Source organism: Uloborus diversus, chromosome 2, assembly GCF_026930045.1.
Source record: "Uloborus diversus isolate 005 chromosome 2, Udiv.v.3.1, whole genome shotgun sequence".
NCBI classification, from domain to species: Eukaryota; Metazoa; Arthropoda; class Arachnida; order Araneae; family Uloboridae; genus Uloborus; species Uloborus diversus.
The window spans coordinates 181,617,775-181,636,895 of record NC_072732.1 but is presented as its reverse complement, the minus strand read 5'-3'; the positions used below and the strand labels follow the sequence as shown (position 1 = coordinate 181,636,895).

Sequence of the window (19,121 nt, the reverse complement as noted above, 5' to 3'; positions counted from 1 at the left end):
AGCCCCTTTAAATTGTGAGGTAGAAATTGCAATGCGAAATATTGCTGTTTAAAGTTTTAGTTCGTTTTAATTTCACGATTTACTGTTTTTTGTGTTGTGAAATATTTCCGTTTTCGTAGGGTTTCTTCTGAATCTTAATTTACGTCTGTATTGTTGTTATGTTTGGAACCCTCTCCCCCAACTACCAATCACTTCTGAAGTGCTACAAATTCAGAGTTAATTACAATACAATATGAATAGCAACCCCTTCTGCAAGTTTTCCGGATTTTTCGCATGCCATGAATGTAAGGGAAAAAACGGAAACGAACAAGTTCAAAGGGTGCAAGAATGCACTAGTCAAGGGCACTCACTTTGGCTCCCCTCTCCCCTCTAACTTAACTATCACAGGTGCTATTAATTCAAAGTCAATTATACTATATTTGCTGTAAACTCCTTTGATAGGGAACATTTTAATATAATTAAGATTTTGGTGCAATCTGCAAATTGTTATCAATTATCAGTTCATTCAGGCAAAATTAACAAGGCCAAAGAAAAAAAAATTTTTTTTTTTCAGAGCTCTGAATATATCATTATCATTAGCATACAAATGAACTCACACCTATTAGACTATAATGATTTAGTACAGTTAAGGAGTGACACAAGCTCGGAGCATAAAACAATCGAAATGGAAAAGCTTACAGTTCCTGGGGCCAATGACTACTGATTGCGAGTAGTTGGTGGTAGCCAAACGTGTCATTTTAATTTTTTCTAGGAAATGGGGGGGGGGGGAGTGTGCAAAGGATGACCCTGGTCGCTCAAATTCTCATGAGCCCCACTAGCATAGGAGCAGTGACTCAACATCTTCCCACCTATCCTTTCCCCGTTTTATTATTTTTTTTTTATAAAACTAAAAACTGAGACAGATGAAGGTGAAATTAAATTAAATGAAAAGGATTATATTCTTTCCTGAGATAAAATGTATTTCTTAGATCATTAAATGGTAGTATTTTTTACAGATTTTCTCACGACATTTTTATTGTTAAAAAACTTTATGAAATAACCAAAATCTTCAACATATTGTTCAGAGAAAACCAATAAATTAAAACATCAACAACATAAGAGAAGCGCACTCAGATTGTATTTCAGTTACTATTCTCAAGAATATAAAAAAAAATCAACAGTCAAAGAAACTCATTTTGAAACAGCATGTATTATCTACCATGTTAAAATCTGTTCTGCGTCTCTTTCAATGTGAGTTTATTGCGAATGTTTACAGCAAGCAGAATTTTCCAAACATAACAACAATACAGAGGTAAATTAAGATTCAGAAGAAATCCTACGAAAACGGAAATATTTCACAACACAAAAAACAGTAAATCGTGAAATTAAAACGAACTAAAACTTTAAACAGCAATATTTCGCATTGCAATTTCTACATCACAATTTAAAGAGGCGGCTCTGTTCACATTTTACTCGGGGTTGCTTTAATGTATCCAGGTTACCATGCTGTTTAATAGAACGCGCTCGTTTTTATTTCTCATTTCGCCAATGTACTGTAATTGTTTTTGTTCGGCGATGCTAACCGGTCGACCACTTAGTATTCGGTTGCTAACCGCTGCGTTCTATCATCAACCGGTTACCATATTAATATGAAGCACGTGATCATTAGTTGTCACGTGATTGATTAACCGGTAGCTACCAGTTGAGCTCGGCGAACGCAAGCATTCCTTGAGTTCGCCGAACCTCACCGGTGGACCGGTTACTAACCCCAGCGTTCTATGATCAACCGGTTACCATTCTAAACAGTTGATTGGAGCACGTGATCATTAGCTGTCACGTGGTTAACTAACCGGTAGCTACCGTAACGTAAGCATTGAGAGCGTTTCAAAATTCGCCGCCGAGCACTTTGGGCGCCGGAAACATTGGGCGCCAAGCATTTTAGGACCCGGGAATACTGGGCACAATATGCTCGGCGCCCAAAGTGCTCGGCGCCCAAAGTTCCCGGCGCCCAAAATGCTCGGCGCCCAAAGTTCCCGGCGCCCAATCTTCCTAGACCGTTCGCAACTCCAGAGGTCGAATATGCTACCTTGCGGTGATTAACAATACTACCGAAAAAGATAAAACATTCCATTCCACGTGTTTTCTTTGGGCTAAATTACGGGCTTTAGACAGTTTGTTGAGAAATTTAATTTCAGAACAGAAAAGAAAGCTTCCCACAAACATGATGAAAAATTACTGTCATTCGCAAAGCGTCAAAGTAAGTTATAAGTTGCGGCATTTGTTTATTTTACCTTTTTCATCTGTCATTAGATAGTGACTGAAGCTCCCGCAATAGTTCATTGGAGTTGCGAATAAATAACTTAATGTTAAAACTATAGTGCTCTTTCTAGGCACTCTAGTTAAAACGAAAGCAGAGTCGCAACCACAAAATCCCTTTTCACGTGACTTTAGGAAAATGCTGCTAGTCTGGAAGAATTTCGTCTCTGCATGATATAGCAAAGCAATGTAATTAAAATACCACAAAATATGATTTTAAAATAAATTTTTCTGCCCGAAACTGATTTTTAAGCCGCTTTTCGTATTACAATTTATTTCGATGGCTATGCCCTTTAAATACCATCATGACACTTATTTTTGAAGCGAAGCGAAGTGAAAACAAAAGCAATGAAAAAAAAAAATTTTTTTTTGCAATGAGCTTAGCACAGTAAGAAATAATGCCTTTATCTGTTCATGTTTAATTTCTATTGTTAAAATATATATTTAATTATTTATTTATTTGTAAATTTTACTGATCGTTTTTGTACAGCACCATAGCTTCACCATTCATTCAAAGGAAACATGGCAATGCTTTTGAAGGTATGTTGAAAAATTGTATTATTTAAAATCCCATCCGTCAAGAAACATTGACATTGGAAACATTGAGTGCGTTCTCTGTCGTTGTGGAGTTTCCATGTTTTAATAAATGTGAAGGTTTTTTTGGTCGAAATGTTGGTGTTGGAAAGATTTTATTTTTGTTTGTGAATGACGTCAAATGTTGTTTTATCACAGGATCGAGGGCAACTTTCGTTCGATGACCACTGGCCGGTAATGCGGCCTATCATTTTGAAACTGTTGCATCAAGAAGCTGTTACAAGAACCGAATGGCAAGATCTTTTCTGGTAAGTTTGTTGATTTTCTGTCAAATGTCAAATTTGATGTTCGTTTTCAGCGATTCTTTAAAACCGCAGTTCGTTCATTTACTCCCACATAAATTTATCTCAAATCAAATGATTGTAGGGTTATACATTCTTTGAGAAAGTGGACTTCTTTCCTCTTGAACAGGTTTTTTTCAAATAGCAACTTAGAAAGCTTTTAAGATAAGTAAATACCTTAGTGCTGAGCAGTATAGTAAACATAAACAACGTCAAAAAAGCACAAGTTTGCAGATTACTGAAATTTTGCTGGTACTTGCTTATTTATGAAAAGACATCCGACAAAAGCTTTTGTCGGATGTCTTTTTATTCATAAGCTCTTTACTTTTTGCATTGAAAAAGGCGTTCCCCAAAACGCCAAAACACGTGTATGCAGTAATCTGCAAATTTTTGCTTTTTTGACGTTGTTTATGTTTACTTTAGAAAACTTTTACCTGATATATTTAAAATTAGTTAAGACGTGGTTGATGTCAGGTAAAAAATGCCTCTTAAAGTACGAAAAACCTTATTGAGCACCAATTGAAAATTTTGCAATGAGTTCGCACCTTAATGAAGAAAGAGAAAGTCATGTTAACCTGTATTCATTCATCACACTTGATGTCAAATAATGTGAAAATAGTAAAATATATATTGTCTCCTAGCCATAAATAATGTCCTAGCCTCAAACTCTAGCATTTTTTGCCAAACCCACATTACCTCTCCCACCCTTTTAAGCTTTTTGTTCCCCTATGACATCTGACATGTTCTCCCATGGCTTATTTTATACTAGCCGCCTGTGGCGACCAGCTGGTCCGCTATTTTTACGCCAGGGTTGCGGCCTTCGGCGGCTGCTTAGACAATTTAACGACGGTACTAATCGATGTTTTTTTCTATATATCAATATTATCATTTGCATTTTTATGCCAATGTTGCCGCCTTTGGCGGCTGCTTAAATAAATTTTGTGGCGGTATCAATCAATCTATATCTATATCATTATTAATTTAAATAAAATATTTTCTAGATCTATTTCTAGTTCTGTCGTTTGGAATATTTTTAAGGAGGGGGAGGGGAGACACAAACGGCTTGCTCTTCATGCAAATTTTGTTGAAAAATAACAAAAAACACTTACACTTTTACGTGAAGGCATTGTTTTTCCAAAGTCATGGTGTGTGTGTGGGGGGGGGGGCATTGACATCCCGTTGAAATTCCTTAAATGACGGGTATCTCTCTTTCTTGCTGTCCATCTACTATATCGACCTCTACATTTGTCTATCTATCTGTCTATACGATCTATGCGTATCTACCTCTGACAGTAATTAACAAACTTTTTATATTTATATACAAGTAGCCGCCTACAGCTGCCATTTGGCTTACTTGTCATTCACCATTTTAAGCCAGGAAGTCGTAAAATAACAAAACTCACGTCCATTTTTAATGTGAAAGCATTATGTTTTCAAATCGTTGCGGCAAGGGGGGGGGGGTTACTATTACCCCCCCCCTTGTTCTTTAAATAATGGGTCTGTCTATCTCTCACTGTACATCGACCTGTAGATTTATCTTTCTCTAGAACCATGCAAATTTACCTCTGATAGTATTTAACAATCTTTTTTTCAATGAACAAAAATATTAATTTGAAAAAAAAAAAACATTTTTTGTACACTCAATGTCTATCTATCTATTATTCGATCTATCTCTAAATTTTCTCATCTATCTCTATTTATTTTGATCTAACCTCCAGTCTTATACCCTAACAAAAAGAAAATCATGCAAAAAAAAAAAAAAAAAGCGCGCTTACTTATTTATTAAAATAGCACAAAATGTTGGTATCTCTGTGGTACCCGGAGTTTTCAAAAGTATAAAAATCATTGCTTTTATTGTAATTCAAAAAAAAAAAGTGACTGGGACAAAAACAATCTGATGTGATACGTCTGATTAACCCAAATCGAATGTTTAGCAAAACGTCCGGGGGGGGGGGGGGGAGAAATAAATGAAATACCTGGAAAGAAAAAAAGCGAAGGAATCTTCGAAAGAAAGAAAAGAAAAAAGCAAGTTACTTCAGTTAGATCACGTGGGTGCGTTATGTTATATTCGAAGCGGTCAGTGGACAGCAGATCTTCGGTGAAGCGATAGCTCATATCTTCGTTCTGTCTTTAAAAAATTGTAAAAAAAAAACTTTTGAATATTTTTGAAAACTTTTTTTTTTCTGTAGAGGACGAAATGCTCTGGCTACTACATAGTAAAATTGTAGAAAAGAGACTATTATATTTTTCACGGGATGCATTTAGAAAAAATTAAACCCAGAAAAAAAATGTAAAATAAAGGTTTTTCAAAAATTCATAAAAAATACAAAAATTGCTCTGTCTTCAAAATTTTTTTGTTCATCATATTTAAAATAAAATTTCCGTCACTATAGTAAAAAAAATATTTGTCTGGCACAATTGGTTCGGGGTCTGTGAGGTTAAAAGTACTAAAAAGTGCTAAACATCACATAAAACATTGAATAAGTTTTTTTTTTCTAATCAAAATATCAAAATTCAAAGCCCGAGGTGCACATCTTCAGCAAAAACTGCACCAGTATACCGAATTTCATCTTTCTAGGCCTTACCGTTTTCCCGGGATGTGCACCACACACACAAACATCTTATTTTATTATATGTATAGATGGAAAAAGACACAATATTTTGGTTGATAGAAAAAGTAATAAAATATTTATCATGTATTTACAAAAGTCTGAAGTCCAAATTGGAAGAGTTGGTATACATGAGATAAGACTTTATTTTAAATGGAAATGAAGAGTTCAAAATTTCTGAAAATAAAAAGATGCAAATTTGTATCAACTTTGATTAAAATTGGTTTGAAATTTTCGGGTGTCTTGAAAAGAATATCAAAAATTTGTAAGACCTGATGTAAACATCCAATCTTCTAGACTTGTCAGGTTATGATATATCTTTTTCCATTTCAGGCTCGTCCACACAGTGTGCCTATGGGATGATAAGGGGCCACCTAAGGTGTATAATAACCTTCAAGATAATATCTTGGACTTCATACGACAGGCTCAGTCTGTAAGTAGTTTAAATTTTATTTTGTAACATTTGCCTTACATTCTTTTCTTTGCTGTTTCCCATTTTCTTACTTTGTCTACCTACTTTTGTGTAGAAAAGAAGTAGCAAAGGCTGAAATTCATGTCAGTATGGTAGAATTCCCACCAAAATTTCTCAGATTTTCTCCATCAAAATAGCCTTGACTAAAATCAGCCACCCACGGAAGATTTAAAAGTCTTCTGTGAAAACAGTTGTTTATCTTTTCGAGCGCTTAATCTAAATTACTAATAACTTTGCTTGACAGTTCAAAAATTTTAGTTATAAATTAATTCAAAACAGACTGTAAGTTCAGTGATCCCAGGGCCGGATTTAGGGGAGGGCAGGCTGGGCTACTGCATCGGGGTCTCCACAACAAAGGGCCCCCCACAATAAAATTTTTACAAAATATCCTAACTTTCACAAGTCGAAAATATTGGATATATACATATATATCAAAATATTTGGATATATATTAAAGTATCGGATATTTTCGAAAATGTGATGATCTTTTCAAACCCTGATTAGGGGCCTCCACTCCTTCATTACCCCGGGGGCTCCACACTTCCAAATTCGGCCCCTATAAAGGCATGTATATACAATACATTAAAAAATTCATTATTTCAGTACATCTATGTTTCAAAATAACCATAGATAGATGTATTGATAACATTGATGCTTTAATTTTGATGTTTTTTCATGAATGCATCATTACAAATCTTGCCATGATGGAAGCAATTTTTAACTCTAGACTGGTCATCATTTCTCAATTTGAATTCTTTGCAGAATGTACTGGCACACCAGGAGGATCAAGCGCTTCTTAAGGCATACATTGCAGAGTGGCGCAAGTTTTTCACACAATGCAACTACCTGCCAATGCCATTCTTCCAGCTAGAGCTCAACCTCGCCAACAAGTCACCCTCCATACACAAGAAGGGACAGAGTGAGGAGAGCGTTGTGCGGAAGGTGAGTTTTTCACTTCAGATCCCGAATGGTGTTTAAGCCTGATCGTTAAATTCTTTAAATGCACTTGAAAATGACTTCACACTGTTAGGAATCTTTAGAAAAAAATAACTGGTCTGGCAGACCAGTAAGCATGGAGATTCCTGGTCTGCAAACAGATTCTCCACTTACAACCAAATTTTGTTTAACATGGAATATAATAATACATAAATTTATAATGACTTAATAAGTTGGACAGATTGAAAATTCCCTCAGCCCTGTCAAAGTTTCAGACTTTGTATAAACCTTTGATACAAGTCTATGGAAGAAAAAAAAGGGTTACTTTTAAGAGAACATAAAGAGCCGTTAGAAACTTCCCATTTATATTTCAGAAAATTGCTACTGTTTTTGCTCATTGAAGCACTACATGCTTTTAAATTTATTTTAGTATACTTTTTATGAAATAAAAACACACCGTGCAATACCCTCTTAATTGTTTAAGTCATTTTTCTGTACTGTATGAACTATGTGCTATGTATATTTCTGTCAAACTGGTTCTGACTATCATTCACCTCTTGTTTTAGCTCATGTTGGACAGTTGGAACCAGAGCATCTTCTCAAACATCAAGCATCGGCTGCAAAACAGTGCCATGAAGCTGGTGCATGCAGAGAGGAATGGAGAGGCCTTCGACTCACAACTGGTCATTGGGGTCCGAGAGTCCTATGGTGAATAACCTCAATGGAATGTTTTCTACTAGAGACTTTTTTTTACAATTTCTCTCCTTGCTGGGACAAAAACACTTTGCATTTGAAAAACTCAAATATTTTTATCTGTATGCTATACTTGCTGGTACTCTTTTGATTTCAGTCTTTCAAATTTTGAATCAATCTTCTTATTTTCCAGTCAGATTTTAAAATGTTCCAAATTTCCCTACTTTGTTTTGTCCTTTCTTGTTCTTGTTTTTCCTTTTTAGATTCTTATTTTTTTCTCACTATCTGATTCTTTTTCTTTTCTTCTTTTATAAGTGTAGGAAAAAAGGAAAACAATTTTCTGTTGTAATAACATCCATCAATATCTAATCAAAGCATGACTTCATTGTATTTTCCCATATTACTCTTTAAAAGTAGCTTACTTGACGGTAAAGCATCACAGTTCAATTGAGTTGATTTCTCATTGTAAACAAATTAGACACTTCACAGAAAAAACTGATTTTGCCAATGCCTGATTATGAGAATCTATGTGTAACTTGTTTTCAACTGATATTGAGATGTATCCTCACCAGCATGAGTGTAGCCAGAAAGGAGTAGGGAGATACAACTGCTCCTCCTTGGCAAAGAGTATCTTACCCCACGCTCCTTCCTAATGTCTAGTGTTCACTCTAGAAAAAAAAAGGGCAGGGTGCTGGCCTTTGAAAGGGGCATCTTTTTTTAAAAAGGGCACTATTTCAACGCGGTGTCCCCCCCCCCCCACCCAAGACCAATGATGCACCACTCAAAAGGTACTGAGCGCCCCCCCCCCCCCAAAAAAAAAAATTAAGAAGAGAAATAACACTTAAAACTCCTTGCAAAAATTCAAACAGTCTAGTCATCACCATGCCCCCCCCCCCCCTTGATCGCCGTCACTACTGACTTTAGTATTAAATATGATTTCATCCAGAAAACACACTTGTCTTCAGAATAGGGTTAGCTCACCCCCCCCCCCCCCCCCACAAATGTCAACTAAGCTAAGCACATTTTCCATACTCCATAGGAACATTTAGCTAATGCTGATACTTGACTTTTGGTGTTTTTCAACACTTTTCAGGCTATAATTTTAACTACCTATAAGAGTAAAAAAAAATTCTAGGCATTTCAAAAGCCTTTGAATTTCAATTTAAGAAGAACAGTATTTAATTACTGATCTCCCCTTCCTAACAAAGAAACTGCCTAGTAATGTGCATTGTGCCATTAAGTATTTTAGTAGACATCAAAATTTTGATGAGTAAATTCTCCTTTTTTTAAATATATTACACTTCAAATAGAATAATTAACTTAAAATACTGTGTGCCAGTGCTTCAAAAATGCAGTGATAGCAAGTTGCAAAACTAAAAAGACTTTATTTCAGCTTTATTTCCTAGTCTTGGAGTTCAAATTCATAACACAATTGTGTTGGCAGATGTATGCGCTCTTAAATGCAATGCATAAGCAGCTTGGGCCAAGCTAAGATTTTTATCTCAGACAATTTTTGTAAAAATTTAATATTTTGGCATTTTAATTTTGTGATTTTTTAAAAAAAATCAATTGTATAATATTTATAAAAGAAAAAGAAACAGTATGTCAAAAGTATGCTTTTTTATTATGTCAATAAGTGTTTTAAATAATCTGTTATATGAATCACACACACACATATACAAAGATAATAAAAATACTTAGCAAAAAGGAAAGAATTGAATGAACACCCTGTCAATGTGATCTTTCCATTTCAAACGGCTTTTTAGGGGGGGGGGGCTGGGGATGGGGGTTAAAAATCCAAGATATTTAAAAAATACCATTGCATTTTAGCCCAGTAAGCTTTGTACTATGTTCTTCTTAGGAAACAATCAGAAAATTAACTTTCCAGAAACAGATGTGAAAAGATTACTACAGAATCACTAGCAATGCGCTAAAATTAGCTAAGCCTAATTTACACGTGCAGACGAAAAACGGACACAAAGGGCTGAAATGTTAGGAAAATGTCCTATTCCCTCTCTCATTGTTGATTCTCAGAAGATCAAGGATGGGACGGAATGAAACAAAGATCTCTCCCTTCCTAGAAGACCCTACTCCTTCCCACAACCTTTCAAAAAACCACCCTCAGTAGAAGGGAAGAACATGCCTTTGTTTCCTACTGATGATCCTGTTTGAATTCTGAGAATCTCATCCCCTCTTTGCCTAAGTGTTTGCTTCCCCTTTTGTTTATGGTGCCGTTTTCAGGGTTAAATTCTGGGAACAAAGATAAGACATGGGCGTTTTTGCAGATGATCGCTGGACAAATAAAATTGCTCCGATATCGCGGCAGGTCGAAACGTTGGTTGAGGCATCTTTTTGAAAACACAGGGTGCAATTTATTATTTTGAAAAAGGCGGGGCGCATTTCGCGATCTAAAGAAAGGGCAGGGCGCATTCTGCTGATATAGAAAAGGGCAGGGCGCTGCGCCCTTCAAAAATGGCCTAGCGGGAACACTACTAATGTCACTAAAGATAATTTAAAATTTTATTTTTAGAACTTCAATTTCAAAAAAAATCTGGTGGATAGCCACATAACTGAGTTTTCTTTCTCATCTGACCATGAATAGTACAAATACAGTAAAACCTGTAAAGTTGACCACCTTTGTAAGTTGACCACCTGTCTATGTTGACTGCTTTTGTCAAGAACGGAATTAGTCCTATCTTATGTAATGAAGGAAAACCTCTGTAACTTGACCACCTTTCTATCTTGACCACCTGTCTATCTTGACCATTAATGAACACCAAATTTGGTTTGGAGTATTGTAAAAAACCCTTTGTAAGTTGACCACTTGGTTTATTTTTTTAAATTTTATTTAGCAAATTATTTCATTTTATTATCATTTTTTTATAGCTTTCCAAGAATATTTTTGATGCCAGACCAGCATTTTATCAACTAAATGAAAGAGCAGCATAACTAAACCTCAGCCCAGCTTGTTGCTCTTTGTGTTATAGTTTTACATAATAGGACTTCATAAAGAAAGTTAGTTGAACTTGAGATTGATAAAAAGTATGAAATATTAAAATTAATTGAAAAGGGAGAAATCCAGAGAAAATTAGCTGGGAGACATATGGAATTTCCAAAACTGGTCTAATAAGTGCGCCAAACTTCAATAAGGAGTTATTTTGTTGAAAAGTATATCATCATGGGGTTATAAATGTATATGAGAAAAAAAATAAAGCGAAAAATTTGTAAGTTTTGATTAGCTATGAATTTTTAGGAACTATTAATATCAAATAAATAACTTTTCATAAACAATTTTTTTTTTGATCAATTTACTGAAATTTTAAATTTGCATGACACATTATACGTCATTCTGAGAAAATAATCTCTAAAAATATTTGAATAACGTTTTAAATTATTGTTTCAAAGTAATACTAAACAATGAAAGTGAGTTGAACAGAAAGAGTAAGTGTCAATTAGTAAAAAAATGTGCATGGTGCAAGAAATGACAAAAAAAAAAAAAATCATTACCCCCTTTATAAGTTGACCACCTGTCTAAGTTGACCACCAAAGTACTGCACCGCAAGTGGTCAACTTACACAGGTTTCACTGTACTATGCAACTAAAAACCATTATCTTGTTGCATCTATGCTTGCCCCTCTCTAATGAGAATCCTGGTTATGCCCATGCTCACAAGTCTCTCATCCAAGACCGAGCACCAACAATATTGAACTGCACAGTAGTGTCATCCATTTGTGTATCTTTGTGAACTTCAATTTTGTCACTGTAAGAAATTCTCACAATTAGTTTCTCCCTTCAGTTAACCTGTGCTCGAACCCAGAGGACAAGCTGGAGATTTACCGAGAGAACTTTGAGCGTGCATACCTGGACTCCACTGAAGCATTTTACCGTGCCATGGCCCCTCAGTATCTTGAGGCAAATGGAGTACAGAATTACATGCGCTACGCTGACCAGAAGTTGAAAGAGGAAGAGCAGAGGGCGAACAAGTACCTTGAGGCTTACTCGGGCTCCATACAAGCAGTGAGTGTTCCTCTTTGCTGGTAGGATTTCAGCCATTTTTTCCAACATTCACCTTTGATTATTTTGTGGAAGTTGAATGTAATTATATTTTAATAAATTGAATAAAAAATAATTTCATTATTCAAACTGAAGATATATGTCTTTCCCATAAAAATTTCACTTTCAAAAAAGACAGGTAGACTTTCAATTTTCAAGATGGGTTGATTCTCTCACGCAAATCTTTCACTGCATGCTTTTTTTCCTGCATTGTATAGGCGATTTTTTAAAATCTCTAAATGAAAAAACCATTATTAGTTCAGATGTGTGTAAAAATTATATGCAAATGGTGAAAGTCATCAGAAAAATGATAAAAGTTTGACTCAATCCTGCAAAAGGTTAAAATTTTCGTGTATGAGTAAATTATGTGTATTGTCGGTATTTATTTGGCATTGAGATATTGAATTCTCGTATTAAAATAAATTTAGAATATTACATCACCATGGTTTTTATTTCTAAAAATAGAAATCTAATTTGTATTTAATAGTTAATAAACAAGTTATTTTTATTGGTTATTATTTTTTCTAAGTGTCTATTATTTTTTCTCACAGTTGATGGACTGTTGTGTGGGGGTGCTAGTGACATCGTTCAAAGAGGTGATCCTTGCGGAGTGCCCGTCCATGATAAAGAATAATGAGACAGACAGTAAGTTATTTGTAGATTTTCCTATTCTGTTCTTTTTATTTGGTGGTATGCCATTTTATCATCACAGTGCTCAAACGTACAAATTAAATTGTAAACTCAATCTCCCTGCTCCTGTATAAGAGTCTAGTGTTTCTACCGCATTGAATTTCTTTAAATGCCTGAATTCCAACTTTCTATCATTTTTATGCTGTTTAACTTACCAGTGAGCTGATATTTTCTCTGAATACGTGAATTTACTTAAGTTATGTACATTAGACTTCGATTAAATGCTCAAATGGCACAGGGGATTATCCTGCAAACACTCCTACTTATTTGCGAATATTAAACAACTCAAACAACAAACAAATCCTTAACTGTCACCGAATTTTACCTACAAATGCAATTTTAATATTTCATTATGTTCTGTACGAAAACTGGTAAAAAAGAGATACCATCTTGGGACAGCAGTCTTTCTTTTGTAAGGAAAAAAGTACAATTGAGGACCTGAAAGGCTACTGAATATACTTCACTAGTCCTCAAGCAAATCAAAAGTTGAAGGGTGTAATTTAGATAATGGATCCAGAATATTAGATTTTTTTTTTTTCAATTTTTTATTCTTTGTACTCAAAACGCTAAAACTTTCATTCAAACACATTTTTCAGAAAAAAAAACATGCTTCAATTCTTAAATTTTTTAAAAATTTTATTTTCATTAGTCACCCCCCCCCCCCCTAAAATGCCAACAAGATCGTCTGGATCCGAAAATGCACTGAGACATCTAATCCCAGAAATTACACTAAAATATCCTACTGTTGCTCTGAAGCGACGATATAGACAACCGAAATATCCATTTAAGCCAACCATTCCAGAGTTAAAATCATGAGTTTTCTATGCCTATCTCCCATAACTCAAAAACAGTATGCCATAGAAGGTTGAAATTTGTATGCAGACTCAAAGTGTAGTCTATCTGTGTACCTCTCCTTTTGGTTGTGTTCGTATGTACCAAAAGAGGTCTTTTCCGAGGCCATGGGTCAAAGCTGTCTCTTGTTTTCTATTAATCCTATATTTTTTTTTAAAAAAGAGAAAAAAATCATCTCTTATACTTCCTACAAATTCTGTATTTAAAAAAAATATTTTATATTTTTGATACTTCTGGAAATATTTTCCAAATTCACAACACTATGATAACCCAATATTGCCATTGTTTCTTATAGTCATTCATGATGTGTTTTGACCCTTAATGTACTTGTTTTTCAATGTATGGCATAAATAAGATCAAAGATGTAGATTTTCGTCAAATGACATTGAGATTTTTATCAGTGGCAGTTAACCCCTTCAAAAAATATTAAGATTTTGTCATTAAACTCAAAAAAAAAAAAAAGACAAGCTGTGTTTTTTTATTTCATGAAACTTGTATAATATCCTGTGGCAAGAGGCATTACCATGAAAAGAATTGCACAGATTGATAAGCCAAGCATCAGTTTTGAAACAATTGTTGCTTTTAGAGTAACAAAAGACTCAGTGAAAAACTGAGAAGAAAATGCAGATGTAAATTTAAAAGATGATTTGTTATTACAAAGCAGTCATGCTCCAGACTTACTCCTTAGCAGGTGGAAACCTAAGTGTTTCTCCAATTTTCTGCTTTGATCTGGGCCATTGCATTTGTAAATGCGGTCTTTTTATTTGCCTATTCTTTTTTTCAATCCAAACTGTCAAAAGTTATATTGTGGAATGTGCTTAAGAAATAACATCACATAATGCTTACTTTTTTTACAGAGCTCCAGTTAATGTTTAAGCTAATGGATCGAGTTCCAGATGGTATCATACCCATGCTAAAGGATGTAGAACATCACATTATTGACCAAGGGCTGGCAGACATGATTGCCTCTGCGGATATCATCACGCAGGTTAGTGTATAACATAATGGTTGCAGTGGAATTTGTCCAAGTCCCTTTTACTTATTAGCTTAAATTTTATAACCAAGTGTCTTAAGAAGACAGTTTTAGGTGTCTTTAAAATACTTTTTTAAAAAGATTAACTCATGAATCTTTTATCCCGTACAATAAGTCAAACAAAATCAAACTTTTAAAAATAAATGACATATCAAAGTTGATTAAATCTTTCGTTAAAAGGCATTTTATATTTTTTAATTAATTAGCATTATTTGTTATGAAGTGGTAGCTTTTTCAAACAATATGCTGCTTTCTTGTCCATGGACAATACAAGTAGAAGGGAAAAAACAAATAGGTAAAATACATAAAATAAAATTAAAGAATAAAAAATCTAATGCAGTCAAAGATGCTTAGAATTGTAAATATCAACTTTGATGTTTCTGAGCTGTAAAGCACTGTTTGCAGCAGGCCCTCAAGTCTTAGCATACCAAATTTTTGGATGTTGGTGATGAGAAATGGGCACTTAAAGATGTGCCTTAAAGTGAGTTGTGTTAGTCCATTTAGCGAGAGCTGATAGTAGACGTAAACAAAGCAACGTGACAATTGGCGTTACCGCTGTCTGCTTGGCGGTGGGATGATTGAAAGCAGCGCCAATCAGATAAGCGAAATGTCCGCGCTTTCAATGCGAACAGCATTGCCAATCGGGCGAGTAAGTCATGAAAGTAGTAACCCTCTTTGTTTACTTCCTCTATCAGCTCTCGCTGAATTGAGTATAGTTGTGTATCAAGGTAGCTTTTGTAATTTATATATGTTATTTTCTTATCAGGATGAATCTTCATACCTCTATAATGAGTAAATCTTAATCTGATGTAATAAAATGTTAAAATATTAATTTTAACTATAGTTTGAAAAGGTTGCACAGTAGCATGGGTACAATTAAGAGAGCTGCATAATCCAATGTTTGGATAGTGAGTGATTTTGATAAATAAATGATCCATGATCAAATGCATCTCTCAAGGGATTTCAAAATGCTTTCATGCAAATCTCTTAGGTATGCTCATAGCCAGGGGCGGACTGGCCAGGTCGGTTAGTCGGGGATCCCGGACTGGGTCAACTGCTTAGGGGGGCCAACTTAAATAGTTGACCCTTTTTTATCAAACAAATCCCCCCCCCCCCCAAAAAAAAACAAAAAAAACTTAAGATCTTACATTTCAAATTGAAGTCGATATTTTACATAAAGTAGAACGGAACAAGTTCTATAGAACTGAGATTGATGATATACATCAGTGGTGCCCAACCTTTTTTAGTTTTACCTTGGGCCACACGTCATATTAAGAGGAATATCGCGGGCCAGTACAAATATAAAATTTAATTATTTTTTTAAATACGTAGAATGGGAAAAACAAGGAAAATTAAAGATAATTATAAATCATAATTTGCTTCCAGTATTACTGCATGCCTATTTTATTGGTACGAACTTTGGATCTGTATTTTAGAGACCAATATATGACTACTTGACTCCTAATTTTACAACTATCATTCACATAACCCAATGAAAATGATCAGTAAGTTTGAGATGTTTCAGAATATATTTTGTGTTTCATAACATTGAACACAATAACGGGCCACATAAGATCAGCTTCACAGGCCCCATGTGGACTGCGGGCCGTAGGATATGCACCATTACTATACATGATGTTTCAGTCGTAGACCAGATATCTTTATGCATCCATTCCGTGGTGAAATAAATTTAAAGCTATTAAAAAAGCTAATAGCCAAGAAGACAACAATATAAGCACTTGGGATAAGAGGAGAAACTTATGAGAGGAAGCGAAAATTTGCTCTCTGCAGCCTCGAAAATTGTTGACTGCCCATTTAGAATTGGGACAACAAATAATGAGAGGATAATATCCTGGATTGCTGGCCCAGTTGGAAAAAGACATTGGTAACATTCACTATGTTCTCATCTGGTTGTGACAGATTCAACTAAATACTGTAAGTTGGCAAGAGATTTCATTGGTCTATTGTAAATTTCGGCTACGAATACTTTCATCTCAGAATCTTATACGGGAAAGCAAGTTTGGATTACGATCAACTGAATCTGAAACACGACAAAAAAAAAATTGGCTCAGAAGGGAGAGCTCCTGAATCTCTCATCACTTCCCCTATACTTTTTTGAAGCCTCGATCTCGACAATTTTCCTAGGAAAGCCCCAGATTCCTCCCCCCTTACGTCACCAAACATAGCGTAGAAGTGCATTTTTGGGCCTTCAGTTTCGAAAAATTTCCTAGGGAGAGTACATGTATTTAACTTAAGACTGAGTACTTGTACTTCAACGTACACACACACGTAACGTTTCACTATACAGAGAAAAACTGCATTTTTAAATCTTCAATGACAAAAAAGCTCTAAGGACATCCTAACACTTCTATATGTCCTCAAAGATAACCTAAATAAGGTTTTAAATCTCAAAAAAAAAACACCCTGAACCCTTTAATAAGCTAAAAGATTTGAAACTGACTTAAATTTGAAAAAGATTTTATGATTGAAGTTTTAAGAAGCCCGAACCTCACACCCCTTATGTCTCCTATTGTTTCCAGACGAAGCCTTAAGTCACGTTTTTAGAACAATTTTAAATTCGAAAGTGTCTCCTGACTCAACTTTTGGTAACATCAAGGCTTTTTCCTAAAGTCACCAACAATAGTCTACAATTAAGGGCATTGAGGCAAAAACCATGTAAGTCCAAGTTTTTCATTTTTTTTAAAATTAATTTTTGTGGACATTATAGATGGTTGATTGGTGCAGCAACGGAATAGAAATTTAAGATGAAACCTCTGCTTTGTATTAAATAATGTGGGAAAGGTAATAGAATTTCTATTCTACAATTATTGTTTTTTGTTGGTCTTACCAAAAATGAGTGAGTCTGAACTTACCTGGTTCTTGCATCAAGGCCCTCAATTGTATTTTTCAGATTTAAATATTTTTCAGACTTAAATATCGAAAAATGTCCAGACAAAGTCTTCGAACCTTCACCATTCCATTAAAGTCACTTAGTATAGCTTCGAATTATAATTAATAGAAATTTCCTTGAGAGAGCTCCGTAACCCTTTTATCAGCACCTTTTATCTACAGCCTAAAATTCATTTCAGTTTCAGAAAAAAATTCTGAGAGGGAACTAGTGTTTCCCCCAAACCAAAAAATTAAAAGTGCACTTTCAGATAAAAGGGTACTTTTTGATAGAAGTTTTGGCATACAAAAAAGTGCTTTTTAAAAAACGTTTTGATATATTAGGTGCAGATAAAGCCCAAGTGTTTTCGATGGCATTTAGTTTTAAAATATTGAGAAGCTTTTTCGGCTTTTAATTTTTAAAAAAATGCAAAAAACATTCAGTTATATTTTCTGATCAGATTCTTGTGGATAAGTGATTGAAACGAGGGACTGACGTTTATTGACAGGCTTGTGTAAATCTTAACCTTTCAAAAAAAATTTTAATTTTGTGAAGTTTTGATCAAACTTTTAAGGGGCAAGGAGGGTTGATTAAGTAAAGGGTCAAAGGTTAGCCTAAAAGCGAAAGTGCACGGCACCCTCCTAAAAAATCTTGGAGCAAATGCTAGGGAAATCTGCCTTTTTTCTTTTTAAACTTTCCCAACATATTATAATAATGTGTTTTTAAAATTTCAATGTCGAAAAATTCCGAAAGAGAGTCGCAGGATTCCCTATAGTAACTAAATGTAGTTCAAAATTGGGTTGAGTAGACTTCAGCTTTTAAATGCTTCCAAATGAGATCACTGAGGCTCTTTCTCTTTCTAACGTGGTCAAAGATAATTTTACGTTTTTTAATAGTACAATGTCGAAACGTTTTCGTTGAAAGCCCCCGATGCTTCCCTGTTCCATTAATTTTACCAAGGGTAGCCTAAAATTGTATTTTTAAAACTTCATATTCGGAGAATTTCCGGCAAGAGATCCCCTGCCCCGACATTCTATTGTAAACAAAGGTAGACTAAAATGGACTTCAATTTTGAAAAAGAAAAAAAAAAAAAGAAAAAAAGAAGAAAAAAAAACGTGGGGGAACCCCTTTTGTTCCTGCTCCTCTAAAGTTACCGAAAACTGTAAAATTGCAGTTTTTGACATCTATTTTGCAAATACAGGGCTCATAGTCCTCCTATATCTCCTATAATTCCTATATTTTCACAACTTGTCAGATATTCTCCTATATTTCCTATATTTTCTCACTAACTCCTATATTTTTTTCGTCAAATGTTAAATTCTACCCAAAAAAGCAAAAACTTTTGATCATTTTTTTTTCCTTCTTTTTCCCCTGCACTGTGCACACTTACATCTTTAATGTTGGCATTTGTACTAAACTTATGTTTGATTATTTTTATGCAAAATACAAAATAGATTGTTTTACTTTCAACTTTGAAACTTGTTTTCAATTAATTCCTTTTCTTTCAATGAGTTTACTTTGAAATTTTAATAGTATAACATGTTAACTTAAAGTGTACTGACGTAAAGTTTTTGAAAGCTTTTAATTTGTCACATATAATCTTATATGTCGTCGAAATGAACGGTCGTAGCTCAAACGGTTGTTTTTGAAAATGCCACGTACAGATTTTGGTATCAATTCAAATTTGGGTACTTCAAATGTTTCGAAGTTTGTAGCTTGCTGAAAA

The 19,121-nt window shown here is 34.6% G+C and overlaps 1 protein-coding gene across 1 annotated transcript in view; it reads left to right on the top strand.

Moving 5' to 3' along the window:
• The first annotated feature begins 2,685 nt into the window (after positions 1-2,685).
• LOC129216187 (cullin-5-like) overlaps positions 2,686-19,121 on the top strand; it is a 39,847-nt gene continuing 23,411 nt past the window's right edge. The window contains exons 1-8 of the mRNA XM_054850367.1: positions 2,686-2,835; positions 3,028-3,137; positions 6,113-6,212; positions 7,014-7,193; positions 7,754-7,895; positions 11,677-11,897; positions 12,485-12,578; positions 14,333-14,463. Of these exons, the coding sequence (XP_054706342.1) occupies positions 2,818-2,835; positions 3,028-3,137; positions 6,113-6,212; positions 7,014-7,193; positions 7,754-7,895; positions 11,677-11,897; positions 12,485-12,578; positions 14,333-14,463 (996 nt within the window). The 5' untranslated portion in view covers positions 2,686-2,817. The remainder of the gene's footprint in view (positions 2,836-3,027; positions 3,138-6,112; positions 6,213-7,013; positions 7,194-7,753; positions 7,896-11,676; positions 11,898-12,484; positions 12,579-14,332; positions 14,464-19,121) is intronic.